Below are 27067 nucleotides of genomic sequence, written 5' to 3' on the forward strand. Positions count from 1 at the left end.
ACTGGGTGACCGCTTTGCGGAACACCTTCGGTCTGTTTGCAAGCATGACCCAGACCTCCCTGTCTCTTGCCATTTCAACGCTCCATCCTGCTCTCATGCCTACATGTCCGTCCTTGGCCTACTGCAATGTTCCAGTGAAGCTCAACGCAAACTGGAGGAACAGCACCTCATCTTCCGACTCGGCACTTTACAGCCTTCCGGACTGAACGTTGAGTTCAACAATTTTAGATCATGAACTCTCTCCTCCATCCCCACCCCCTTTCTGATCCCCCTCTTTTTTCTTTTTTTTCCCCCAATCATTTATATAGATTTTTCTTTTCCTACCTATTTCCATTATTTTTAAATGTATTTCCACCCATTGTTTTATCTCTACCTTTTAGCCTATTTCGATTCCTTCCCCCCATCCCACTCCTACTAGGGCTATCTGTACCTTGCTTGTCCTGCTTTCTACTCTTAATGTCACTTATTAGTACATTCCTTAGATTATATCACCACCTTCAACACCTCTTAGTCCTTTTGTCTATGACATCTTTTAGCTATCTCCACCTATCACTGGCCCTCTATCCAGCTCTACCTGTCCCACCACCACCGCGCCCCCCCACCCCCCCCCCCCCCCCCCCCCCCCCCCCCACCCCCCAAACCAGCTTATTTCACCTCTTCTCTATTTTTACTTAGTTCTGTTGAAGAGTCATATGGACTTGAAACGTTAACTGTGTTCCTCTCCGCAGATGCTGCCAGACCTGCTGAGTTTTTCCAGGTATTTTTATTTTTGTTTTGGATTTCCAGCATCTGTAGTTTTTTGCTTTTATCTTAATGTCTAACTGTATTCTTGTGTATGTGTTTTATTCTTTCCTTTTGTTAATAAATGTTTTAATATAAGTTTTAGAATCTCTAAGGATGCTGTGGACTCATTACTTCTGAATTCATTGTACAAACCTTTTCATAATAAATACAAATTGCAAAATTGTTGTGATAGCGTGGCCAGGTTTCCCTTGTGGATTTGGTCAACCTGGCAAATACCACCTACCATATCATAACGTTAGCTTAAAACATATGACATGCTAATTTTTAATATAATCAATCTTTTTCATCTATTATCAGAACAAGAAAAATAAGAATAACAGGAAAGAAGCCAAGAAGGCTATTAGTAAATTGCAGCTGCATACTGTCAAGCATGGAGTTAGGGTAAGTCCTTGTTATTGTACTGCTTATCTGCTGATGAGATTTTGTTTTCAACTTTTTTTAACAACAACTTGCAGGATGCGAGGTCCTGTTGATAGTGCAGGACTTCGTTAAAAATTTGCCTTGTATCCATTTGAATAGCATAATTAGGTTATTTTTCAGAAAGTAAGATTTCCACTTGCATTGTGATTTTATTTTAGGACATTTTAGCTTTTTTAGTATATTTTCCTGTTCTGGGCGGGGGGGAGAGGGAATCCCCATCTGTCAAAATGTCCTCTTTCGCACATGTGTGCGAAAGAGCGCACTTCTCCTTGAGGCAAAGTCCTGTCTCGGAGAATACTGACAGTGGGAAAAACTTTAAAAATAGAAACATTAAAAAATTATTAACATGCCCCCCTCATGTGACATGAGATGGGACATGTTAATAAAAAAACACACAAACTTTATTAATTTTTCATAAAACGAACATGAAACTTCATCCCACCAGTGGATGAAGTTTCATGAATAATCTGGAGCCCACTGGGACTCCTGGCCTGCCCGCCAGCCTTAAGGTTGGCCGGGCAGGTCTTTAATTACTTTAATTAGCCTGTCAATGGCCTCAATTGGCTATTGACTGGTCGGCAGGCGGAAGCTGATTTCGCTGTCCGCCCGCCTTTCTAAAAATTTAAAGGGACCAGGATGATGTTGGGAGTTCCTCCCAACGTCATTACGCATCATTTTCCCCTCGGCGAGTGGGCCCTGCCCCCAAATCACCGAAGGGAAAATCCTGGCCCGGGTGGTGTTCAAATACATAATGCATTGAAAGTACAGATCCAGTAAATGTAATCCTAAAAAGAACCAATAGCTTTTTGAGTTTTATACATAGGAATGTATGGAATAGGAAGAAGCAAGTAATGAAAAATTCATACAAAACATGAGTTAGGCTACTATATGTGCATTTTTGGGTGCCCCTTATAGAAAAGGCATTAAACCCAGAGAGAGGATTCACCAAGGATTGGAAAGAATAGTATTGAGGAGACATTTGAGATACAGGGAATAGAGAAGGCCAAAAAGAAAGTTGTAGAATTTAAAACAAATATATGAAGTTTTCTCATATTTCCTCTTCCGAGGGATCTAGTAAAGTAGAATTTTTGGAAACTTTGATGTCCTGTTTGGGGCAGGCTTGATGGGCCAGCTGGTCTATTCCTGCCCATTAATGAGTTATGTTTGACTCTAAATCTTATATTCTATCCATCATCAAAACCACCTGTTTCCACCCTCGGCATTCTTCACCTCAACTCCAATGAACCTCTCTCATGCTGAAACATTTATTCATTCTTTGCCACTTCCAGATTTAATTATGCTAATACAGTAACCTGTCTGGTACTAAATATTCCTCGTCCAAACCTAAACTTGTCCCTGGCTGAAGAAGGCACTCTCTCCAATCCAACAACTACCACATAGGCCTGTTGAAGAGGAGAAGTTACAATCCCTGCTCACACAGCGGCCACAGAGACTCAGGCTTCCATTAACCGGCTTTATTCAGGCATATGCCAGGGAGCGCAATCATTCCTAAGAATGAAGACCCAGCTCCCAGATTGATTACGTTTCATTACTTTTGTACTTTTTCTTATCATAATACATTTGAGCACATTTGAATACATCCAATCGGTAACTGACACACCGGTCCCATGCTAACTCTAACTATTGAGTACATAAACATGTGATTTTGCTAACCAATTATTCTAAAGGCTGTATACATAATTATATTAACCAATCAAAATTAAAACATGTACACAAAGACCTTGGCCCTCACAACTCAAGACTGTGTTTCATCAAAGCCCCCTCTTTGTCCATTGTATGTCTTCCCATATCTAAGCTAAAACCATCTGCTCCTTCCCTATGTGAGAATGGAGTACAAATAATCTAATTTATTTCCTTTCTTGTATCTCCAGTCTGACTCTCAAGGCTGTGCAATGTTCATCTGGCAATCTTCAACTCTTAACATGTTTAGCAGCCATGTCTGCCTGGAGATTTTTAGTGTTCTTCAGTAAATTCTTAATGTTTTCTTTTAACATTTTTAATTTTCCCATAACACTGGCATATTAAATTAAAATCAGCATCTTCTTCATATCCCTACATGGCCTTGACTCATCCTATCTCTGCAATGTCTCCCAAGCTTGTATCTCTCTTCTCCTCTGTCCTCTCAAACCTTTGACTCTGGCATTTCCATAACTTTGGCATTAGGACCTTCAGCCAGGTTGCCCCCACTCAGTGGAATTTGCTCCCAGGATCCTTCTGTATCTCCATTTCTCCATCCTCTGTTAAAAGCATTTTCACAACCAGTCATTTGTCACCAGTCTAATGAGACCATGCAAATGCTGCCCACATTTGCATTACTGTGACAATATGGTCAATCCAGCACACTTCAGTGCTGTTTAAAGTGACATTACATTTTTCTTTTCACCATCTTTTCCACATACACTCATCTGGGACTGTAACCAACTGAGGGACTTTGGCCCAGCCTAAAATTAGGTTTTGGGCATCGTTAGCATTTTATTTGTTAGCTGCCAGTGCCTGTCACCCTCCACAGGCTGCTCTCACATTAAAGATGTTGAATTTTGGACTGCTTGTAAGTCCCTGCAGAAGAATTGGTGCGGATGATCACAACAACTTTGGTGTTAAAGGAGCGCTCCTGCTCGTCAGGAATGTTTTCTTTTAAAATTTAAATTAACAAAACACCTATCCTTTGTTGGCAGCAACAGGGGCCACTGAAGAAACCTGAACATGTTATGCTGGGCACCAGCATCACCAGTTGTAAACAAACCTTAATATGTAGGGGCCTAATGCCAGTTCTATTTAAACACACGAGCACTGACCAATTTAGTACAGACCTAAACACATCTCTGGCTGCGTGCCTTCCTATTGCTAAATTTGTCAATATTGTGGCCATTAGTAACCTAGAAAAACAGGCATACCAATTTCTGTCTCAGTATCCTCCCTGGAAAAGAACTGCTGAGGTGTGACATTTACTCCATATGGCTGTCCTATTTGTCAAGAACAACTAGTTAGGTAATTTTGCTTGAGATAACCATAACTCAAGTTCTCCAATTATGCCCTCCAGCTAATAAACATCTTAAAATAGAGAATATGGAAACTAAGCCAATTACTAAATAAAATTCTAAAACTGGACTATCTACGGCTTAAATCCAAAAAAATGCATACTTATGTATCAGACATTGTATTGTAAAAAAAAAAGTAGTAATCCTTTAAAAACATATTGTTTCCACTGTAGAGGGTAACTCATTTCTACACCAAAAATAATTTGCAAAGAAATTTTTTATACTGTGTCTAACTTCACGCTTTACTCTTATTAGGAAATAGATTTGGACATTGATGGTTGTGCTGTTTGCATTGAAGTTTATAAATCCCGAGATGTTGTGCGAATTCTTCCATGCAAGTATGTGCCTTTAATATAATACATCGGTTTCAATATTTTAACCTGAAAGGACTTTTAGTATAATCTTAATTTATAAAGACAAAACTTTGAATTATATCTCAAATAAAATGAAAAGGAGTTTTGGAATATTTTCTGGACTCTTATCTTTGTTACAATAAAAACAAAATTTTGAAGTTGGAAAATGGGCTTCTGTAGAACTGTAATGATCACCTTGATTTTACATAAGTAAGTGAACTCTTATCTTGGCGAGGGAAGAACTCCTCCACAAGAAGAAATGTAAGTCATTGTGTAACTCACACAAGCCATCTGGACAAAAAAATTGGGTGAAAAAATCAGACTTTAAAAATACAACAGTCTTGAAAGTTGTAGAGCAATGGATTTTCATCCAGATGAGAAACATGAATGTGGGACTCAGTGACTACCTTTCAGTTTGCTATTTTCCTTTAACTGGGCATGTATGGTGCTCTTGTTTTGAGGAGGGGAGAGAGAGAGGCACACTAATCCATTAAGCAAACCTGGAAAGGTTGTTGAGTAATACAAGGTCTTATTTCATACATACCTGGTACTACAGTCAAATTTCAGTGTAGCTGAAATGTGCAGGATGCCTTGGATTCTCAGCTGCCTTTTTTTATGCAGTTATATCTGATTTTGGGAAATTGTTTCTGGAAATGTCAACAACTAGTATTGGGCAAAAGATAGCGACTGTTATATTATAGAGAAATTAGTGTAGTATATGAAGGCAAGATTAAGTGAATGTAGATCGTGAGGGGTGGGTTTTAGCATATATAATAGTGACAATTTGGTATTTAGTCTGCTACCTGACTTTGATACACAAAACAAACGCAAGGTAGGCCTGGGTTTAGTGGTACTGATGTGAAGTGTAGAAATTGATTCAAATTAATTTAGCATTATCATTTATTAAATATCTTCCAACATTTGCACGAATTGGGACGATTTAGGTTTTGAGAAAGCTTCAGATTATTCACATTAAATAATCATTATTTTCCTAAAATTATGTCCAATCATGTACACAGCTCATATATCCAAACAAATAGGCAAAGATTTGATATGAATTTGTTAACTCATACACAAGTGGTTGTTGTGTAAATCAAGTCATGTTTAAGGCCTTAGCATTAATAATCTCCTTCATTCCTAAAACCCTCCAAGTCTCTGAGAATGTAAGAATATAAGAAATAGGAGTCTGAGTAGGCCATTTCACCCTCAGCCTGCTGTGCAATTCCACTAGATAATGGCTGATCTTCTACTCAAACTTACCTTTCTGCACTATTCCCATATCCCTTAATTTCCTTAGTATCCAAAAATCTATCCACCCCTGTCCTGAATATACTAAACAACTGAGCATCCACAGCTTTCTAGGGTAGAGAATTCCAAAGATTCCTAACACTTTGAGTGAAGAAATTTCTCCTCATCTTAGTCTTAAATAAACAACCCCTATTTCCGTGTTCTAGATTCCCCAGCCATAGGAAATTTTTTCTCAATATCTACCCTGTCAAATCAGTGAAGAATTTTGTATGTTTCAATTAGGTCACTTATTATTTATCTGAACTCCAGGGAATATAGGCTTAGTCTACTCAATCTTTCCTGAAAGGGCAATTCCTTGATTCCAAGAACTTTCATTGCATTCCTTCTAGGGCCAGTACATCCTTTTTAAGGTAAGGGGTCTAAAATTGCACATGGTAATCTAGATGTGGTCTTACCAATGCCTTGTATAATTGTCGTAAAACTTCTTTCCTCTTATACTCCAATCCCTTTGTAACAATATCTAACATAACATTTGCCTTCCTCATTATGTCCTGTACCAGCATATTCTGGCCTCTTGTGCAGTTTTTTTTTTCATTCTACCATCGGCAGCTGTGCCTTCAGCTGCCAATGCCTTTAACTCTGGAGTTCTCTCTCTAAAACTCCACACCTGTCTATTTTTCTCTCTCCTCCTTAAAACCCAATTTTTGACCAAGATCATTGGCTAATATCTTCTTTTGTGACTTGTGTCAAATTTAATTTGATAATACTTCCTGAGAAATACCTTGGAGCATTTTATTGTGTTAAAGGTGCTATAAAAAGTAAGCTGCTGTTATTTTTAGAAATTTTTTGAAACCATACCCAAACAAAATTCTCCATATATGGAATTCTCACTAATACTCCATAAATGATTGATGATTTGAATTTTGAAATGATGTTGGGCAGGGTTGGAGGGGTGGGGAGTTGAAGTGTGGGCACGCAGAGGCACGCCCCCGATCAGGGGCGCACCGCCATTTTATGCGGACGGGCCAATTAAAGCCCACCCAGCGTGATGTCCACACGAAAGCGCTGTGTGCTCCCTGTGCAGGCTGTGGGGGGGGGTGGGGGGGCGATCCCTAAACTCAAGCTTGCGCTCTTTTGCACATGTGCATGGAAGAGTGCACTCATCTCCCTGAGGCTAAGCGCTGCCTAGGGGAGATCATCTCTACTGTACAAGTTATTAAAAACAGAAAAAAAAAATCCCTGACACTGTCACATGAGTTGGGACATGTCCATAACTTTTAAAAAAATTTAATTACATTTTTTAAAACCTACATGAAACCTCATCCTGCCCGTGGATAAAGTTTCATGCTTTTTCTAATGCCCGCCAGGGCTCCTGGCCTGCCCGCCAACATTAAGGTTGAACGAGCAGGTCCATTAATTACTTAAATGACCCTGTCAATGGCCTCAATTAGCCATTGACAGGTTGGCGGGCGCACAGCTGATTTTGCTGAGCCCCCGCCTACCTGAAAATTTAAATGGGGCGCGGTGACATCGGGAGTTCTGCCTGACGTCATCGCGCGTCACTTTACACGTCGGCAAGCAGGCCGCACCCCCGCTCGCCGATGGGAAAATCCTGCCCATTGTGTTTGAAATTTTATATAAATTCCTACATGAAGAATAGAAAGTAGGAGAATGCTTGAATTGTGCTGCTCAATTATCTATGGTGATTAACATATTTCCAGACTCTATTCCTGTACTTGGGTACCAATCAAGTTTCAATCAGTGAGTGCAAATTATGATTGTGAATGAACATATTATGTTTTAGCAATCAGTGTAAGTATCAGCATTTTTGCAATAGAATACATTCTCGGATAAATGTTTAGACATTCTTTGCCTCCTGTTTATATGAAATTAATAGGAATTGAATTGACACAATACTTATAAACCAATTTCGTGGAGAACATGACCAGCAAGAAATAGTTAGGTAGCTGTGGTTTGAAATCAATTCAAATACATACAGCAATCTGTTTATGCTTTTCTTTAGGCATGTTTTCCACAGAATATGCATTGATCCATGGCTTCTTGAGCACCGAACCTGTCCAATGTGTAAACTTGATGTCATTAAAGCGCTTGGCTTTGTGGTAAGTAGTGAAAAACGAATTGGATGAAATAATGGGTTATTCAAATGGCACAACATTAAAAGAGAAAATGTGTAATTAGCAGAATATAATTTACAATGTCATATCAAGTGTCATCCTTGGCTCAGTCTTAGCTCTGAGTCAGAACAATGTGAGTTTAAGCCTCCCTCCAGAGAGTTGAGCACGTAATGTCAGCTGACATTTCAGCACATCTCTAAGGAAGTACTGCACTGATGAAAACGTTAAATTGGGACCACATTTCCCTGCACAGCTGGTTCTAAGAGATCTCTTGGCAGTATTAGTGAAAGAAGAACAGGGGAGTTTCCACTTTTTCTTGATCAACATTCATCACATAACAACCACTATTAAAAATGATATTTTCTATCTATCTCATTGCTGTTTATGAAACCTTGCTGATGACTTTGCCTATATTAGAGCAGTGACTATATTTCAAAAGTACTTCACTGACTACGAGTGCTTTGGGTTGTCCTGAGGATATAAAAGGCGCAAGACAAATGGAACTTTTTTTCTTTCCTACTGAACATACCATTGTATATTTGTCAGTAGGTGGACTGAATAATTCCCAAAGGACAATTGGGAATATTTTCCAATTTATATAATCAGTAATTCACTTCCCCCTCCCCCATCCCTTTTTTTTTCTTGCCTTTTTCACCCCACTTCTCTCCTGGACATTTTCTCCTTATTAAGGTAAGGATTCTTTGGGACCCATAATGCTAAATGTTGATAGGCTGTTTAGTCACAGGAAGCATCACGGTCAAGCCCTCCAGTGCCCTTGCACACTTCCAGCAGAAGCACCAGCTAATGAACAGAAGTGGAAATTCTGACTGCTTTTCACTTCTCTAACCCAGAGGGGTGGTTCTTCATTTGTGTGGCTCAGCCACTCACTATAAATTTTTGCAGCATCATGAAGAAACAGATTATTCTGTTTGTACCACACATTTAAATTAATGATTAATGTTTGTGTTTTCTTGCAATATTTATATTGGAAATTTGCATATGCATAGTAGTAAAAATCAGCCCCATATGCTCAAACTGCATATCCTACCTCTCTCTGGTGCACAGTTGAACTCAAGCATACTATAAAGTACCTCAGAACCACTGATGGAAAATAAAGTCTTAAGTTGCCAGAGAAATCTGCAGGCTTTTTCAGTTATAAAAAATCGAAGTAATAAATCTAAGTTGACCAGTTGGTGAGTTAACCGTCTTTTGCCTGGAGTTAATGGAGCAATAATGGCCTCAAAATTGGACTGGTAGCCCTGTTACTACCAGTGATGTAGCATCTGCATTTGAAAGAGGCCTACCATTGGGTGTCCCACGCACCTACCTGTTTTAGGTAATAGGCCCTATTTAATATTACCTGATTACCATTTTTGATTTGAAGTGGTTAGACCGATCAGTTCCGTGGGTGATGGAATCATAGAGGACCATTAAAAGCATGCGTCAAATTATTTTGTAGGCCCCAGAAGAGCAGGAGTACTCATCTTCAATGATTTGATCTCCATCACAGCTTTCCTTGCTGTATTTTCCCTAAATTCAGCACCCTTTCTCTTCCCTAAATCTCTTCCTCCATAAATCTCTTTCACTCATATTCACAAACATGCCCTAAGCCTCATCATCTCCCTCTGCCACAGCCATGGTCTTGATCATTGACAGGCAATCTCCACCCATTTCCTTTTATCTGCCTAAAACTCCCTTTCAACTCCACTTCCTTATGCATCTGCACTGGATAAAATCTCTCACCAAGGTCGTTTGCAATAGCAATTTAAAACTTGCTACTGCCTCGTCATTGTTCCTCTTTTCACTGCAATATGTCTGCAGTCATGATTTGCTCTGTCACTTCCTTACCCACACATTTGATGCCCTGGTATGGCCCCAGTCTTCTCTGTTCAAGGTCCAATGGCCACAAGTTATGGTATGTTTTGATGTAACTGGTTTAGCCATTCATCATCAGTTCTGATTGGCCCACATCAAGTTTTCTGAGACTTTTTATTCATGGCTGAAACTGACCCATGACTCCAGCTTCCTCCTGGACAGCAAAGGAGGTTGTTTCCTGCATGGTGCCAGGGTTAAAGGCCGGAGAAGAGCTTGGAGTGGGAGGTAGAGGATCCAGTGCTATTGATGTAGGAATCAACAACATAGGTAGAATTATGCCCTGCTGAGAGAATTTGAGGAGTTAGGTTCCAAATTAAGAAGAAAAACCTCAAAGGTAATAATTTCTGTATTGTTGGAATACAGGATACAATTGGAATAGGGAAAAACGGATAAGTGGGTGGCTAAAGGAGTGGTCTGGGAGGCAGAAGTTTTGTTTCATGGGTCACTAGCTCCAGAACTGAGGAAAGAGGGAGCAGTTCCGTTGGGACAGGCTTCAATTGAACCAGGCTGGGACCAGTGTCCTAGCAAATTGAATATCTAGGGCATATAGACTGAACTTTAACCTAATAAAGGCTGTACAGTGAGGAGAAAGGGAGGATTCAAAAGCAACAAGGGAAATGTTAAGGCTGTAAAACAGTGTCTTGGGTAAAAGTAAGCAGAATGGATCTGGAAAGGACACAGAGAGTAATAAAGGTAATAGGGCATTAATGACTAGCATGATGTCAGGAAATATTAGAAAAAAAAGTCAAAAATAAAGGCACTATATCTGAGTGTGTGAAGTATTATCAATAAATTAGATAAATTACTGACCTAGATCCACCACAAAGCACCAGTCGTAGTCAGATTACCACTCTGCTCAAACTTTTCCCCGCCCTGCCACTGCTCCACAGTTCTTGCTGGGTCTTCCAACCCCCCCTCCAGAAATGCAGAGCACAGCATCATTCAAAGCACTGTAGCATCAGGGGGAAGACAAAATACACCATTTTTTATGGCACTAGCTGCCGTATGGTAAATTTACATGTCCAGTGTGAACGTTAGTGAATGGGTGAGTGGATTGTTGGGTTCCTACAACATGAGAAGAACCCCAGCACCATACATTCAAAACTTTATCCTTATTACAATTTTTAAAAATGGATTTCCTGCTGAACCAAAAAGATGGCTACTACAAGTCACCTGACCACAGGGTTGGCCCTTTGTCTAGGAGCTATCCTCAGAAGTTACAAGAACAAAAGAAGTCTTTGCTCAGCTTCTGGAATCTCAAACAAAAACAGAATTACCTGGAAAAACTCAGCAGGTCTGGCAGCATTGGCGGAGAAGAAAAGAGTTGACGTTTCGAGTCCTCATGACCCTTCAACAGAACTCTGGAATCTCAAACCTCATTGCACACAGTCGTTGTAATCACAAAAGACCAGCAGACTGGTATATCAGAACTCATTATGCTGACAGCTGCTAACAGACTCATATTACATTTGGGACAGTCCAGACCCACTTTAAAGGGAGCCACCTTGCTAGTGGAGTCAGTGGGTCTGCCTAGACAATGGCTTCTGAAACACCAGACCCTCAGCTTAGTTGGTAGTGCTTTCAACCACTAAAAACTGAGATATTATCAATTCTGAAGCCAAAGCCAACTCCAGATGCTGGATAAGCATCCATTTTGAAGTCATTGTGGAGAAGGAAGGTCGCGTGACTCAAGTGACCATTTTGAACTTGCTATATGCCTTTGAGAATTAGGAAATACGCAGTCTGCTGTAACATCCAGCTGGGGAACCACCAAGAATCAGGCCCCTCAAGCCAGCCAACAGCCTGTACCTCGGAGCCTGGCTCTGCAGGAAGATTTTGTATCATCACCGACAGAACCGACTCAGTCTCTGCGTACCTACTTCATCTTGCAGTCAGCATCGACTGAAAAGCGAATACCACAATCCCAGTCTTCAGGCAGCTGAACTCGAATGCCTGCATGAAAGAATTCCTCATTGGTCCCTTATATTGTGCAGATCTGGGTAAAGCAAGGAGACTTAAACAACAAAACATTAGCATCCTTAAGCACAGAACAACTTAAAACTGTAGCTAGGGAGGTATGGTTGAAACTACCCAGTAAGGTGAAAAGAAGTCAACTGATCCAGTTGCTGATCCAGCACTTGGACCTCAGCTATCAAACAGAGCAGGTAGATGATGAGTTCAACCCTGACTCTGAATCCCTTCTCCTAGCCAAATTCAAGCTGGGCAAACTCAAAATGCAGCTAGAGTTTGAGGAGAGCGAAAGGGAAAAGGAGAGGGAAAGAGAGAGAGAAAGGGAGAGACAAGACTTCCAACTCTGAAAATTAGAAATGGAGTTAACAGCTTAAAGGGAGAGAGAGAGAGAGACCAGACAGCTGGAGGCTATGAGGGAAAACCCCTCTCTACCCGGTAGCAGCCCCTATTCCCCTACCCCAGAACCACTCTCCCTTAAGTACATGAGAGTCATCCCCAAATTTGAGGAGAGGGATGTGGAATCCTTTCTTGCCACTTTTGAGAAAGTACCAGGACAGCTAAAATGGTCATCAGCTATCTGGACATTTTAATTCAAGGCCAGCTGTCAGAGAGAGCCCAAGAGGTGGACTCCATGCTAACTCCTGTTGGGAGTCCATTAATTGTGAGCAGACCAAGGCTTCCATCCTGACTGCCGGAATAAGTCCCGGAGGCATAGTTCCAGCAATTCCGGAACACACCCACACAGACCTACAGAGCTCAAATGTCTGAAACAAATAGCATTTGACTGGTTTGGCTGGCAGCACAGTGTTAGCTAACGAAAGAAAAGAGGCCAACAACAGCCAGCAGGAATCTGCAGGAGTGCAGGGAGTTGGAGAATGTTCTGAGGCACTAAAGGGTGAAATAGAATCTGTAACAATTGAGAGAACTGCTTGGCTTTAACAAGGCCGAAATTAGGCCAGTAGAGTTAAAGGAAGTCCAGGAAGGACCAGTTGAATTTAAAACAGATCCACAGAATATCCCAGAAATTGGATTGGCAGAAACATCCATCCCAGAATTAAACAGGGACCAGAGAAGCCCAAGAGCAGGAAAAGAGATATTGAGCCAAAGAGCCTGAGGGAAGGCAAATTATCAAAGCAGGAAAGATAAAGGTTGAAGAAGTGCCTGATGTATGGCCAGTAAAAAACTTTTTTCCAGATTTAAACAGGAACAAAAGGAGATCCCAAACAGATAAGTAGATAGTGAGTGAGACGCCCCACACAGTCGAAAAGCTACAAGGAAGTACAACTGAAACTGAACATCCACTTGGGGGCAGAAGTGTTCATGGGGTCATGGAACAAGTTAAGTGAACGCCCATTCCCAAGCTAAAGACACGAGCTAATGAGCCAATGATTGCTTTGGCCGCTAGCCTTATGGCAGATCTAAATGGGGACAAGGGAAGTTCCCAAATAAGAGTGTGGGTGATGCTTCCCCTAGCTGAAGAGCAACAGGGGAGTACAACAGAAGCTGAACATCCACTTGAGGGCAGTAGTGTTCCAAAAAATAGAAATTAATAGGTTTGATCTAATGGCCATTATGGAAACATGGTTGCAAAGTGACCTACATTGAGGACTAAATATATTTCTCTTAAGAAATACGCAAAATGAAAAGGAGGAGGGGTAACCCTAATGATGAAGGATGGGTTAAGGACAGCAGAGAGAAAGGATCTGAGGCAGTGGGTGGGCAACCTGCGGCCCATCGGGGTCCTGAGTTTGTTGACAGTTGCCCACGCGCAGGGTTGCCAGATTCCGCTGGTTTCCATCTGCGTAATTTTCTCCCTACTGATATTACTAAAGTGATACACACACAAAGCAAGGGCATGTGAAGTGAGGTGCCTGCTGATTGCATTCTCTCGTCTATCCAGCCAGTTTCTGCCCTTCCGAATTGACATTTTGCGTTCTTTGTGACTGGGTGCATCATCCCTACTCATCCTTCTTGACCTCGCTGCAACCCTTTGGCATGGTGATCCACTCTGACTATCTCCAATGTCTCCACTCTGCTTTGCAGTTTAGTATAGACTGTTCTTAATGTTTTCACTCTTCATCTGATCATAATCACAGCAACTCCAGCAATAGAATCTGTTCTCCTCTGTGCACTGAGTCCCCAAACTTCTATTCCTGGCCTCTTATTTTCCTCATCTACATGTTGCCCCATGTGCTTCATCCTTTGCACAATTAGCAGCAGTCGCTTCAGCCACATATATCCCTTACTCTGAAGTTTCCTCCTTAAACTCTTCTGTTTCTTTCTATCTTCCTAAAAATTTACCTCTGACCAAACTTTGGTTGCTTGTCCTAATCTCTCCTTCTTTGGCTCAATTTTTTTTTGATCATGCCTCTGAGGTGCTGTGCAACGTTTTTCCACATTAAATGTCTTTTGTTATTGTCTTTATTGTTTACGTAGACATCTGTGTCTTTATTGTTTACATAGGTGGATGCGCATGAAAATGTTGAAGTAGTTGTACCAGAATCAGTGCCTGACAGTATCTCAGTTGGCAATTCAAATGTTGCTTTACAAGAAGGAGCAGGAGCTGAAGCAAGCATCTTCCCAAACTCTCCAACCTTTGAATCACTGCAGCATGATGATAGACTAATGGAGGAGGATGAAGCTGCAGCATTAATTGGTAAGGATAATTGCTCAATGTTACTGACTGTAGTAAAGCTCAGCTTCAATTAAGGCCATCATGGATTAAAGCATATGGGTGTTGCTGAAAATTCAAAACCTGTGCACCTCACTTTTAATGAATTTCTTTCAATTTTACTTGATATCATAGGAAGCTTGTTGATAAAATTAAGGCCCACAAGAGTGTGGTAGCATAGATAGACATTAGGTTAAAGGGAAGAAAATGGTGAGTAAAGCTTATTAGATGTATTTCAGCCTGAAGGAATGTAAACACTAAGTTCAGTATTGGATCCATTACTTCCACTTCTCTTCTTTACTCTTCCCTTGGGTATTGAACACCAATTATATAATAGCAAACATAAAAATGGGATTGTGTTAACAGAAGACTACTATATGTAGCTTTGGGATGGCATAAATAGGTTAGTGGATTAAACAGATCGATGTTGATGAAATTTGAGCTGGTACATTTGGGAAAGAAAAATTACATGACTTGCATTAAATAGCATAACGGGATAGAAGAGCAGAGACACTTATAGGAGGAGTTAGACAAACCTTTACAAAGGGATCCCACAATCAACGGTTCGGATCTAAGCTCTGCAGTCCTGCTACATCCAATTGTGAAGGGTGGTGGACCATTAAACAACTCACTGGAGGAGGAAGCTCCACAAATATTCCCATCCTCAATGATGGAGGAGCTCAGCATCTCAGTGCAAAAGACAAGGCTGAAACATTTGCAACAATCTTCAGCCAGAAGTGCCAAGTGGGTGATACATCTCGGCCTCCTCCTGAGGTCTCCATGAACGCAGATGCCAGTCTTCAGCCAGATCAATTCATCCCACGTGATATCAAGAAACAGCTGAAAGCACTGGATACTGCAAAGGCTAAGGGCCCTGACAACATACCAACAATAGTGTTAAAGTCTTGTGTTCCAGAACTTGCTGTGCCCTTAGCCAAGCAGTTCCAGTACAGCTACAACATCTACCCAGCAATGTGGAGGATTGCCCAGGTATGTCCTGTCCATAAAAAGCAGGACAAATCTAAGCCAGCCAAGAACTGCCCTATCAGTCTACCCTCGATCATCAGCAAAGTGATGGAACGGGTCATCAACAGTACTATCAGGCGGCACATACTCAGAAACAGCATACACACTGATGCTTGGTTTGGTTCCGCCAGGGCCACTTGGTACCTGACCTCATTTCAGCCTTAGTCCAAACATGGACAAAAGAGCTGAACCGAGAGACGATGTGAGAGTCACTCCCCTTGACATCAAGGCAGCAATCGACTGAGTGTGGCATCAAGGAGCCCGAGCAAAACTGGAGTAATTGGGAATCGGGAGGAAAACTCTCCACTGGTTGGAGCCATGCCTAGCGCAAAGGAAGACGATTGTGATTGTTGAAGGTCAATCATCTCAGTCCCAGAAAGACATTGCAGGACTTCATTTAGCTTTCAGCTGCTTCATTAATGACCTTCCCTCCATCATAATGTCAGAAGTGAGGATGTTCACTCTGCAATGTTCAGCATCATTCGCGACTCCCCAGGTACTGAAGCAGTCCATGCCATGTGCAGCAAGACCTGGACGATATTCAGGATTGGGCTGACCAAGTGGCAAGTTACATTTGTGGCACACAAGTGCCAGGCAATGACCATCTCCAGCACAAGAGAATCCTAGCATCTCTCCTTGACATTCAATAGCATTAACATCACTGAATCCCCCTCAATCAACATCCTGGGGGTTACCATTTGCCAGGAACTGAACTGAACTGAACTGGACTATCCATATAAATACTGTGGCCACAAGAGCTGGTCAGAGACTGGGAATTCTGCAATGAGTAACTCATCTCCTGAATCCTCAAAGCTTGTCCACCATCTACAAGGCACAAGTCAGAAGTGTGATGGAATACTCTCCACTTGCCTGGATGAGTGCAGCTGCAACAACACTAAAGAAGCTCGACACCATCCAGAACAAAACAACCTGCTTAATTGGCACCCCATCCACCACCTTCAACATTTACTCCTGCCAGCACCGACGTATAGTGGCAGCAGTGTGTACCATCTACAAGATGCATTGCAGCAACTCACCAAGGCTTCTTTGATATCTTCCAAACCTGTGACCTCTACCATCTAGAAGGACAAGGGCAGCAGATAGATGGGAACACCACCATGTGCAAGTTCCGCTCCAAGCCACACACCATTCTGATTTGGAACTATTTCACCATTCCTTCACTGTCGCTGTCCTTCAAATCCTGGAACTCCCTCCCAAACAGCAGTGTGTGTGTACTTACACCACATGGAGTGTAGCAGTCCAAGAAGACAGCTCACCACCACCTTTTCAAGGGCAATTAGGAATGGGCAGTAAAAATGCTGGCATAGTCAGTGATGCCCACATCCTGTGAATGAAAAAAAAATAAGTTGATAAAACTGTTTTTTGTTAAGTATTGTATCCTTGTTTTTGTAAACAGATTGTTAGGGTATAAAAGGAATAAAAGTAATTTGCAAACAATATCATTATTATATTTCAGCCACGGATGGAATATTTTGACCAGTATTGGGTGCCTTACTTTAACCTAGATCTCAGTATCATGCAGAAGGGACTCATTAAGATGATACCAAAGATGAGACGCTTTAGCCATGAGGGGATGCTAGAGTAATTTTTTCATTAGAACAAAGAGTTAAGAGCTGATCTGATGAATTGTTCAAAATTGAGTAGTTTTGATGAGGTAATTCAAGAAATGGTATTTCCACTGGTCAATTAGTCAGTAAATAGATGACATACATATATTGATGATTATCAGCAGAAGAATGTTACGAGTTATTTTTGCAGAAGGTTGTTAGGACACGGACTGCTATACCAAAGACAGTGTTGGAAGGAAATCTATGGTAGCTTTTAAAAAGGAAGTGGATAAATATCTGAAAATAAAAACATTAAAAGTTATGAGGAAAGTGTAGAAGTGCATTGATTGTTTACAGTCATACAGGCATGATTATCACAATGGCTTCCTTCTGTGCTGTAAACTCTATGACATGCTGATCCACAAATTGCGAAAGACAAACACTACTAAAGGGCTCAGTTTTAACTCTAAATGATTGGATTTTGTGTTAGTTAAAATTGGGGTTCTGTCATAGTTTCAAGCAAAGCAGAAGGGTAGAATATTGATAAGACCAAACTTTAACATGCTTGAGCTATTTCATATTTTTAAGGGGAGTTTTTATACTGTGATAACATGTTTAGTAATTTAGACAACAAAACAAAATCTGAGGGAAAAGTATGCAGTCAAACACCAGATTTTTATGAATATGAAAAACACTGAATTTCTATACTGATTGGTACATTTTATATTTTAACTGACTTAAGGGGCAGGATTTTAACCCTTAAATGGGTGTGAGAATAGAGACAAGTGGTCATGTAATTTTGTGCCGCCGGTGTGCTGGTTTGCGAACACCGTCCAATTGCTGAACCATTTTGCTGGAGGCTGATTCAGGGGTGGAATGGTAACCTGCCCAGAAGGAGTGGGTAGCTTGTTAAGTTAATTTAAAGGCCAATTATAACAGCCCAACTGAAATTTTCCTGTGGGCCCCCATGGTGTCAGGAGTTACAGCTGCCTGGAGGCCGCCACCCAGTGACATAACCTGTGCATAATGGTGGCCCGGTAACTATGGCCATTTTTAATGTCAAATTTCTTAAAATTGCTAAGAGGGCACCTCAAGATGGAGGCCCCTCTCTCTCTCCCTTACCTGCAATGGCAAGCTGCAGCTCCTTCCATGCTGGAGGGTCTCCTACTGACCCTCTAACTTCAAGAGCCCACCCACTGTCTTTAATTAGATGATGAGCATGCCCTCCGGCCATTAATTGGTCAATTCAGCCAAATGATTGTTGGGTGACTGCTCCTGACATAGTGCAGGGTCAGAACTCACGTTTAACTCTGATGTTAGGATCCCGACCCAAATGTAAAACCCTGCCCAAAGAATTCAAATTGTGATGCAGAAATAGAAGTGTTTCAGTCTACATCTGCTGATCTCTTATTTGATAGTTCAGTCAAAGCTAGATTTATATCACTTGAGATTTTATGCTTAAATTCAATTTAAATCTAAGTATGTTTGAATTAAACTTTTACAGAAGTCTTTAAACACTATACAAAAAAAATTGAAAATGGTCACATTAATTAAGTTTTTGAACAATGTGATCATCTTTAATTTTGGTCTTGCAGGGAAAAAAAAGGAAACAAAGCATGAAAGTTCTAAGAAAAGAAATAATATTGCACAATACATAAACTGCTGACCACCCATTTTCCCTTTCTGGCTCCCATGCTAGTTGATATTAACAGTTCTCTTTTCCCAGGTATTGTCCTCTCCTTCAAATCTGCTATCATCACCCCTCTCCTGGAAAAAAAATAGCACTTGGCTTTATTGATCTTGCATATTATTGCCTCACCTCCAATCTCCTTTTCCTTCCCAAAATCCTTAATCTTGTTGTCATCTCCCAAATTTGTGCACATTGTTCCCGGAACTCAATGTTTGAATCACTCCAATCAGATTTCCACCCTTACCATTGTACAGAAACTGCTCTTCTTAAAGTAACAAATGATATGCCCATGTGATTCTTGACAAAGGTAAACTATCCCTCCTTGGCTTTCTCAACCTGTCTGCAGCCTTTAATACAGTTGGACCATGCCATCCTTCTTCAACATCACTCTACTGTCATCCAGCTGGGTGGGAGAGCACAAGTCTGGTTCCATTCTTATCTATCCAGTCGTAGCTAGAAAATCACTTGCAGTGGCTTCTATTCCCACCACCGCAATGTTACCTTCGGTGACCCCAAAAATCTATCCTTGGGCTCCTCCTATCTCTCATCTACATTCTGCCCCTCAGCAACAACATCCGAAAACACAGTGCCAGTTTCTATGTGCTCTGGTGACACCCAGCTTTACCTTACCATTACCTCGAGGGCCCCCGTCCCCACCCCCACCATCTCTAAATTGTCAGACTGCTTGTCCAGCATCCAGTATTGGATGAACAGAAACTTCCCCCAGCTATATATTGGGAAGACAGAAGTCATTTTCTTAAGTCTCGATCACAAACTCCTTTCACTAGCAACCGACTCCAACCCTTTCCCTGGGAATTGTCTGAGGCTGATCCAGATTGTCCATACCTTAAACCCGGAGATAAACTTCTGACCAGATATCCGCAGCATTACTAAGACCACCATCTCCACTTCTGTACTGCCTATTTCACCTGACTGCCCTTCTTCAGCTCATCTGCTGCTGAAATCCTCATTCCTGCCTGTTACCTCCAGACTTCCAGCTAGCTTCTCCATAAACCTAACGTCAGCCAAAACTCTGTTGCCTGTGACCTAACTCGTATCAAGTCCTGCTCATCCATCACCTCTGTGTTCACTGACCTATATTGGCTCTAGGTTAAGCAAAGCCTCAATTTTAAAATTCTCACTCTTGTTTTCAAATCTGTGAACGGTTTCACCACCCCCGCCCCATCTCAATAACCTCCTCCAACCCTATAGACCCTTCAAAATATCTGTACTGTTCCAATTCTGCCTCTTTAGCAACCCTGTTTTTAATCTCTCTGCCATTAGCAGCCATGCCCTTCAACTGCCAAAGTCTTAAGCTCTGGAATTCTCTCCCTAAGCCTCTCTGCCTTTCTATCCCTCATCTTCTTTAAGATGATCCTTAATATCCACCTCTGACCAGGCTTTTGGTGATCAGCCCTAATATCTCCTTATGTAGTTTGGTGTCAAATTTTGTTTGATGGTCCTCCTGTGAAGCGCCTTGAGATGTTTTACAATGGTAAAGATGCTATATAAATACCTCAAGTTGTTGTTGAAGATTTAAAGATGATACTGGAAGAAAGGATGGTGTTATTTCAGTCTTCTACTGCTGATGAACCCATGAGTGCAAGCTGAGGTTTAAACCTCAAAAATATAAAAGCTCTGTGAAATATTAATCAAATGTAAAGTGTAGTAATTTATCCTCATGTGACTCAGATGTACAGATTATGTTACAGTGTGTATTGAGAAAGACCAAGTTCACAACTTTGTCCAGTTATCCTAAATCTTCCACTCAGGCAGGGACAGGAAGTCCATTGCTTGGCTGGCAATGGGGCAATGTCATCTCTCACTTTGCATGGAAAATACACTTTCATGCTTCACTTGTGCCTAAAATATCGAGCTTCTTCCACAGATTTTCTAGCACTTCATTTAGAAACTAAATGGGCAATATTGACTTTGTGCAATAATCTAAAATGGGTGATAACAAAAGATCAGTCCAAAATTTTAGGTCAATGGAAATGAAAATCATGAGAAAAGTAAAATAGGCTGCCGATTCACCATTACCAGTTTCACACTATTGCATAAGGTCAAAATTACACCCAGGATGTCCTCTGTATGCAGAAAAATCATAAATATGTTTGTAAAGATTTTGCTACATGTAATGTATGGAGAAAATCTTCCTGCACTCTTTCAGAGAACAGGTTTGCATGCTGAGTATGTGAAATATAACAAAATGGGCCAGAACTTGAGGTATTGGTGGAAGGGAGATGGGGATTCACTGTGAACTGAAAATATTTGCAGTCATTAGCATTCTGAAACTGACCATGACTTCAGGTTGTAGGGCATCTGCAGATTAGCACAGAAACCCTGAAGTTGCAGTCTGTCACCCAGGGCTCCTCCCAGAGTGGGCAATCACTGAAATCAGCAGATATTTCAACTTTCCCACTCCACATCACCATTTGAAACCCCTTAAAAAGTTTTAAAACCTTGTTTAATAAGGTGTAAATGGATTTCTAACAGCAATGTTATTAATAAAATTTGATGAACAACAGAACTGGCTTTGAAAAAATGATTTCATAATCGTGGAATGTTGTGAAATTATTAATTAGTAGATTGTTTAAGCTAAGTTGTTTTAATAACTTTAAAAGAAATTTCAGAATAATTTAGTTACTACTTCACCCCATGTGCAAATCACAATTTTTAATTTGCTCTATGTGAACATTTTTGAAAGGTGGTTTTACTTTAGTGTTTTCAGATTCCTGTTTGTGAAAATTCTTTAATGTAATTGGCTGCTTGGACAGTCTGAAGACATCACTGATGTTCCATGCTGTGAATACCAGTAAAGAACACTGCAATCAGTTACAATACCACTGTATGATGATAGGGGTGAAATTCTCGCTAGAGTGATCACTTGATCTCCCAGCAAGTCTTACTTCATAGAATCTGGTCCAATTTATGGTTAGTTCTTCTTTAAAACTTAAAGCCTTGCACCTTCCTAGAGTTTTATGTTTTCTCTCCTTTTTATTTCTAGAAGCGAATTTAGAAAATCAAATAAATAGTGACAGTTCGTCTTGTCCCATTGGATGTCCAGATGCCAGATGAATATTTTTGAAGAAAATAATTTGAAAATTGGTTTTGATTTAAAGCACAAGAGAGGCCACTTGTGGATTCTTAGAACAGAAATAAAAATACGGTTTAATGTGTGCAACAAAATATTAGGTCATGCATTTTTAATTAATTTAATTGCAGCTCTAACTGATTAAAATAACCTTAGTTGAAGTGGAAAAAATGGATAATGCTTTACACAAGTGAATATGTTGATTTGATAACACATGGGACTCCTGCTTAGTCACAGCAAAATTCCTGTTCTTCCACTCTTTAAAAAGAGGTACTTTGAACTTATGGTGTGTTTACTGAAACTGGAATTGATAGCTTTTAATCACTGTTTGGTTACACATGTGTCTATTTTGCCTTCATATATTATTCTCCATGTACTGTGCAGCCTATAAAATATATTTGTAAATATGCTATTTTCATTGAATTTATCTTTAGCCAATTTTACAGATGTTTAGAGAGCTAAAGAGTTACTTGTACTGTACTTGGGTATTGTCAATAATTTTAATTGAAATAGTAATCTATAACGTTATATAGAAGCATTAATCTACAGCACTGGTTTGGCTCTCTACCTTTACTTAGTGTTTAGTAGCTTTGTCTGTAAGTAGCCATTCCTCTTTACGGATATTGTATGGTAATTTAATTTTTGCAATTGTATAGATAAATCTATAATGGCAAAATGCTTTCTCTATTAAAGTGCACTAAAAAGAGTGAAGAATTTAAAAAAGCATATGTTAAACTTCTGATTATCACAGCTGTCGTAAAAGCCTTCATGATGTAATTGGATCGGAATATATTTTACAAAGACTAGGTTTATTTTGTTGAATTAGCCATACTGCAGAATTGCCCTGAAAGAGATTTTGCAAATTGTTTGGTAAAGATTTCCATAAAAATAATAATTGTAATAAACTTAACCTCGGTAGTTATGAAGCAATGATCAGGTTAAAGCTAATTTCTATATGTGTTATTGCAATACTGTGTCACCACATCATACAAAATAACTAAAGGACATGACTCGAAAGTGGTAATATTTTCTAATTAGGCCAAAGAGTAAGACCTTGTGCTTCTACTTCATTTCAGTGTAAAAAAAAAAGCAATAAAGCCTTATGCCTTATGCCAACAAAGTAGAGTTTATAAGTGCACAATAATTTATCATTCTCAAAACCTCTTACTTATACAATGATTTGGACATCAATTTGGAAAAGTATATTAACCTTAGGAACACTTGTGAGAGGATACATTATATCATTCTCAAGTAATTTTAAAGCGTGTAACAAATGGATTCATTCCCAATTGTTATAGAATTATTGAATATTAACCAAAAAGTATGGAATTGTAAGGAAATTTCAATCTAAACAGCAAATCGCACAGGCCATAATTGACTAGCATTTTAATTTTGAAGTGAGGCCCAGATCAAACCAGTGAAGTGCCAGGAGTCTACAAAGTACTGGGGCTTTTCTACTTTATGCATTGCTGGCATTTAATTTGTTATGACAGGATGCAATTTGTTATAAGAAAGTTGTAGCAAGACTGTATGTGCCTGCAGCTCCTTTTATTGGAATTTGCTTCAATCTGTCATTTTACTTCCTTTGTGCCTGGCTAACAACGCCATTTAAACATGTCTGTTGTAAAAGCTGTCGGGTCAATTTATAATAATTGTTGCAAATAAGTATAGGTATTTGCAAGGATTTTAAAGACTAGCCCTTTGGTGAATTTGTATACATGCAATAAACACACTTTGAACTGTGCATTATATTAGATTTTTATTGTACTGTTCAATTACAGTGGGTTTTTGGAATTAAAAAATTGCTCAGAAGTACAGATTTGAATTGGTTAAAGCACAAATTCTAGGCCTACTCTACTGTCCATATTTTTTTTTACCTCTTCAATGTCCCTTGTAATTTTTGAATTTACCCTTCCCTCCCTCTTGAGCAAATACTAGGATGTAGTCTTCATTTTTTCCAGCTTCAGTTTTAATTGTCTTGACTTGAAATATGTGGCTCTGCCTGTAATTTGGTAGCACAACTAAGTTTACCCTTGTCCATGCGTAAGCATTTCATCAGAGTCACTAGAAAGTAATCTGTTTGGCATAATAACCCTGTTTGTTTGTATCCGTATTCTTCTTGAGGGGCAAGGACAGTTGTGCTCTTCAAGGTGTCCTGCTCTGCATCTTTTAGTGGTGCATTTGGGCATTAATGCTCAAGTTTTCTGCTTTTGCACTCACCAGTCCAAAATTTTTCACCCATTCGTTCTGATGAGAGTCACAAACTAGCAAACCTGGAATCAGAAAACTCTGGTTTTAAATCCTATGGCATTATTCAAAGACGAATGGGGAATATACCCGGTACCTTGCCTCTCCTCTAGTTAACACTACAGAAAAAGAACATTGTAAACTGATCATTCAATTTACTACTGTTTGTAGCATCTTGCTTTATATGGAATGCATTGTTTAGTTGAGCAATGAAATACAAGTTTGAGAACACAAAATGTTCTATTACTTGAGGCTACTTTAAGTAAATTAAATTTTCCCACCAAGAAAAGTTGGAATTGGAAATTATTATTGAAGACCTGGGTTTGGTCTTTGGTCCATTACTTGTAAATCAGTTTTTGTATTGACCTTTCCTTTGTTTCCATTATAGCAAAATCTTGAATATGCACAACCTCCTTTCTTCAAACCAAAACTAATCTGATCTTAAATCAGCACTGTTATAATGCGTTATTGTTGCAATCTAATTAAAAAGTGCTTAATCTGACATGTTAGTGTTGTGCAATTCTTTTGTCACTTCTACTAACTTTTTAGTAAAGAGAAATGGTACGTTTCTCACTGAAGAGTTACTAAACAAAAGAACTGTAATGTAGAAGATCTTTTGATAGATCAGTTTAAGTAAAGTGTCTTTAATATGATTCATCAGTATGAAGAGAATTACTTTGTGACTGGACATGATGAAACAGTGGGGGGAAAAAAGATATCCTTTCCTGTATTGATCAACCTTCAATCTTTCTGGCAGATTGAATAAAGACTGGCATTGATTATATTTATGGATTCTGATATTTTGCCATGCTGACTAGGCATGCCAATGTGGCTACAGTGAATAATGAGACACAGTCAAATAGGGATAGGCTGTCTACTAATAAGCCCGCCAACTCCCACAGCAACCTCGACTTCACTTCCACCTACCCTGCCTTCTATAAGGATTCCATTCCATTTTCCCAGTTCCTCCATCTCCATCACTCCTGTTCTGATGATGCAACCTTCCACAACAGCACTTCTGATGTGTGTTCCTTTCCCCTCCCCCCACTCACCGCTGTGGTTGACAGGCCCCTCAACCATGTCCGACCCATTTCCCATACTTCTCTCATCCCTTCCCTTCCCAGACTCCAGAACCGCAATTGGATCCCACTTGTCCTCATTTTCCAACCTACCAGCCTACACATTCAAAGGACCATCATCTGCCATTTCCACCACCAGACACATCTTCCCTTCCCCTCTCTTGTCAGCATTCTGAAGGGACCTCTGTGACACCCTGGTCCACTCCTCAATCACCCCCAATACCGTGCCCCCTTCCCACAGCACCTACACATGCAATCAAGGGAGGTATAATACCTGCTCTTTATCTTCCTCTGTCCTCAGTATCCAAGGCTCCTAATACTCCTTCCAGGTGAAGCAGCATTTACTTGTTGTACTTTCAATTTAGTCTTATTGTATTCGCTGCTCACAATGTGGTCTCTTTTACATTGGGGAGATCAAACACAGATTGGGTGACTGCTTTGCTCAGTCCGCAAGCATGACCCAGACCTTCCAGTTTCTTGCCATTTTAATTCAGCATCTTGCTTTCTCGCTTGTGTTTTTGTCCTTGGCTTGCTGCAGTGTTCCAGTGAAGCTCAACACAAGTTCGAGGAACAGTACCTCATCTTCTGATTAGGCACTTTACAACCTTCTGGACACAACATTGAGCTGAACAATTTCAGACCATGAACTCTGTCCCCGACTTTGATTCTGTGTTTTTGCCATGTGCTGGCCTGAGTCATGTTTTACTTTTGGACAAACTGTTCCTTATTCTGCAAATTAATTATGATACTTTGCCATGCTGACTATGTATGCCAGTGGTGGATACAGTAAATAATGAGAAGCAGTCAAATAGAGATAGACTAAATTTTATAATTAGTCTGCTCACTCTGGACAAATGCTTTGATTCTTCACTACAACCATTACTGGATTTTTTGGTTTTTGTTCCATGACATTGTTGTCGTTTAATCTCTCCCACCTGCTACTCTATCCCAGACCTTTTGTTCTTCCTTTCTTTTCTCCCACCCTCCTTCCAATGGCATAAAACCCATCATTACGACTCAAAATCTTAACTCTGTTATTCTCTTCATAGATGCTGCCAGACTTGCTGCATATTTCCAGCACTTTGTTTTTATTTCAGATTTCCAGCAACTGTAGTATTTTGCTTTTTTTATATTAGAAACAACCCAGTTGGGAGAAGTGGAGAAGATGCTGTCTCTAAAATGTGTTCATTTGCGCGTCATTCAAGCTTAACATCATCAGCAAATAGCGAAGCAGGTGGCCCGTGCTCCAGAAGAAATATTCCAATAGATTCTCATTGTGTCCGTTGGGATATCCGGGTGGGAAGATGATAAAGCCTGTGTGGTAACTGGATGCATAGTCAGTCCCTCTTGTCAATCATGGATCAAGTGATGTACTGCAGGGGCCCTGACCAGAGAGCTCTTAACACAGGCAACTTGGGGGGAATGTTTCTCCGATGAGAGATCTGGTCGAGCGCAAAAGCATTGAAAATATTTCTGTTATAAAGTTTAACTGTTTCTTGACGAAGTCAGTCTGCTGCATAGAGTCATTACATTTGGCAATGAGCATAAAATCAACTTCAGCTCTGCACCTCCACCCTATTACTGTGAGTAAATCGAATTTCAAAAGTAAAAAGTCATGCCACTGTTTGGAAGGATCGATCCATATGATGCTAATATTAAAGATTAGAGCCAGTATGTTGAGTGCCTCGGATTAGACTTTGTAGCAAATGAAATAACCGCTGAAGAAAAGTGAAAAGTGATCCTCTTAAGTGTATGTGGCAGTAAAACGTGATTCGTAACTTGACTGTCTTGAGTGCGCCCAATTTCGAGTCATAACAAATTAGTGGA

The 27067-nt window shown here is 40.2% G+C and overlaps 1 protein-coding gene across 2 annotated transcripts in view; it reads left to right on the forward strand.

Moving 5' to 3' along the window:
- Window positions 1-24663, forward strand: part of LOC121284228 (E3 ubiquitin-protein ligase RNF149-like) — a 69613-nt gene extending 44950 nt beyond the window's left edge. For both annotated transcript variants that reach the window (XM_041199528.1, XM_041199529.1), the window contains exons 5-9: window positions 1102-1185; window positions 4539-4621; window positions 7908-8004; window positions 14329-14521; window positions 21828-24663. In XM_041199528.1, coding sequence (XP_041055462.1) covers window positions 1102-1185; window positions 4539-4621; window positions 7908-8004; window positions 14329-14521; window positions 21828-21898 — 528 coding nt within the window. In that variant the 3' untranslated portion in view covers window positions 21899-24663. The remainder of the gene's footprint in view (window positions 1-1101; window positions 1186-4538; window positions 4622-7907; window positions 8005-14328; window positions 14522-21827) is intronic.
- Window positions 24664-27067: the final 2404 nt, after the last annotated feature.

The sequence above is a fragment of the Carcharodon carcharias genome, chromosome 11 (assembly GCF_017639515.1).
Source record: "Carcharodon carcharias isolate sCarCar2 chromosome 11, sCarCar2.pri, whole genome shotgun sequence".
Taxonomy (NCBI): domain Eukaryota; kingdom Metazoa; phylum Chordata; class Chondrichthyes; order Lamniformes; family Lamnidae; genus Carcharodon; species Carcharodon carcharias.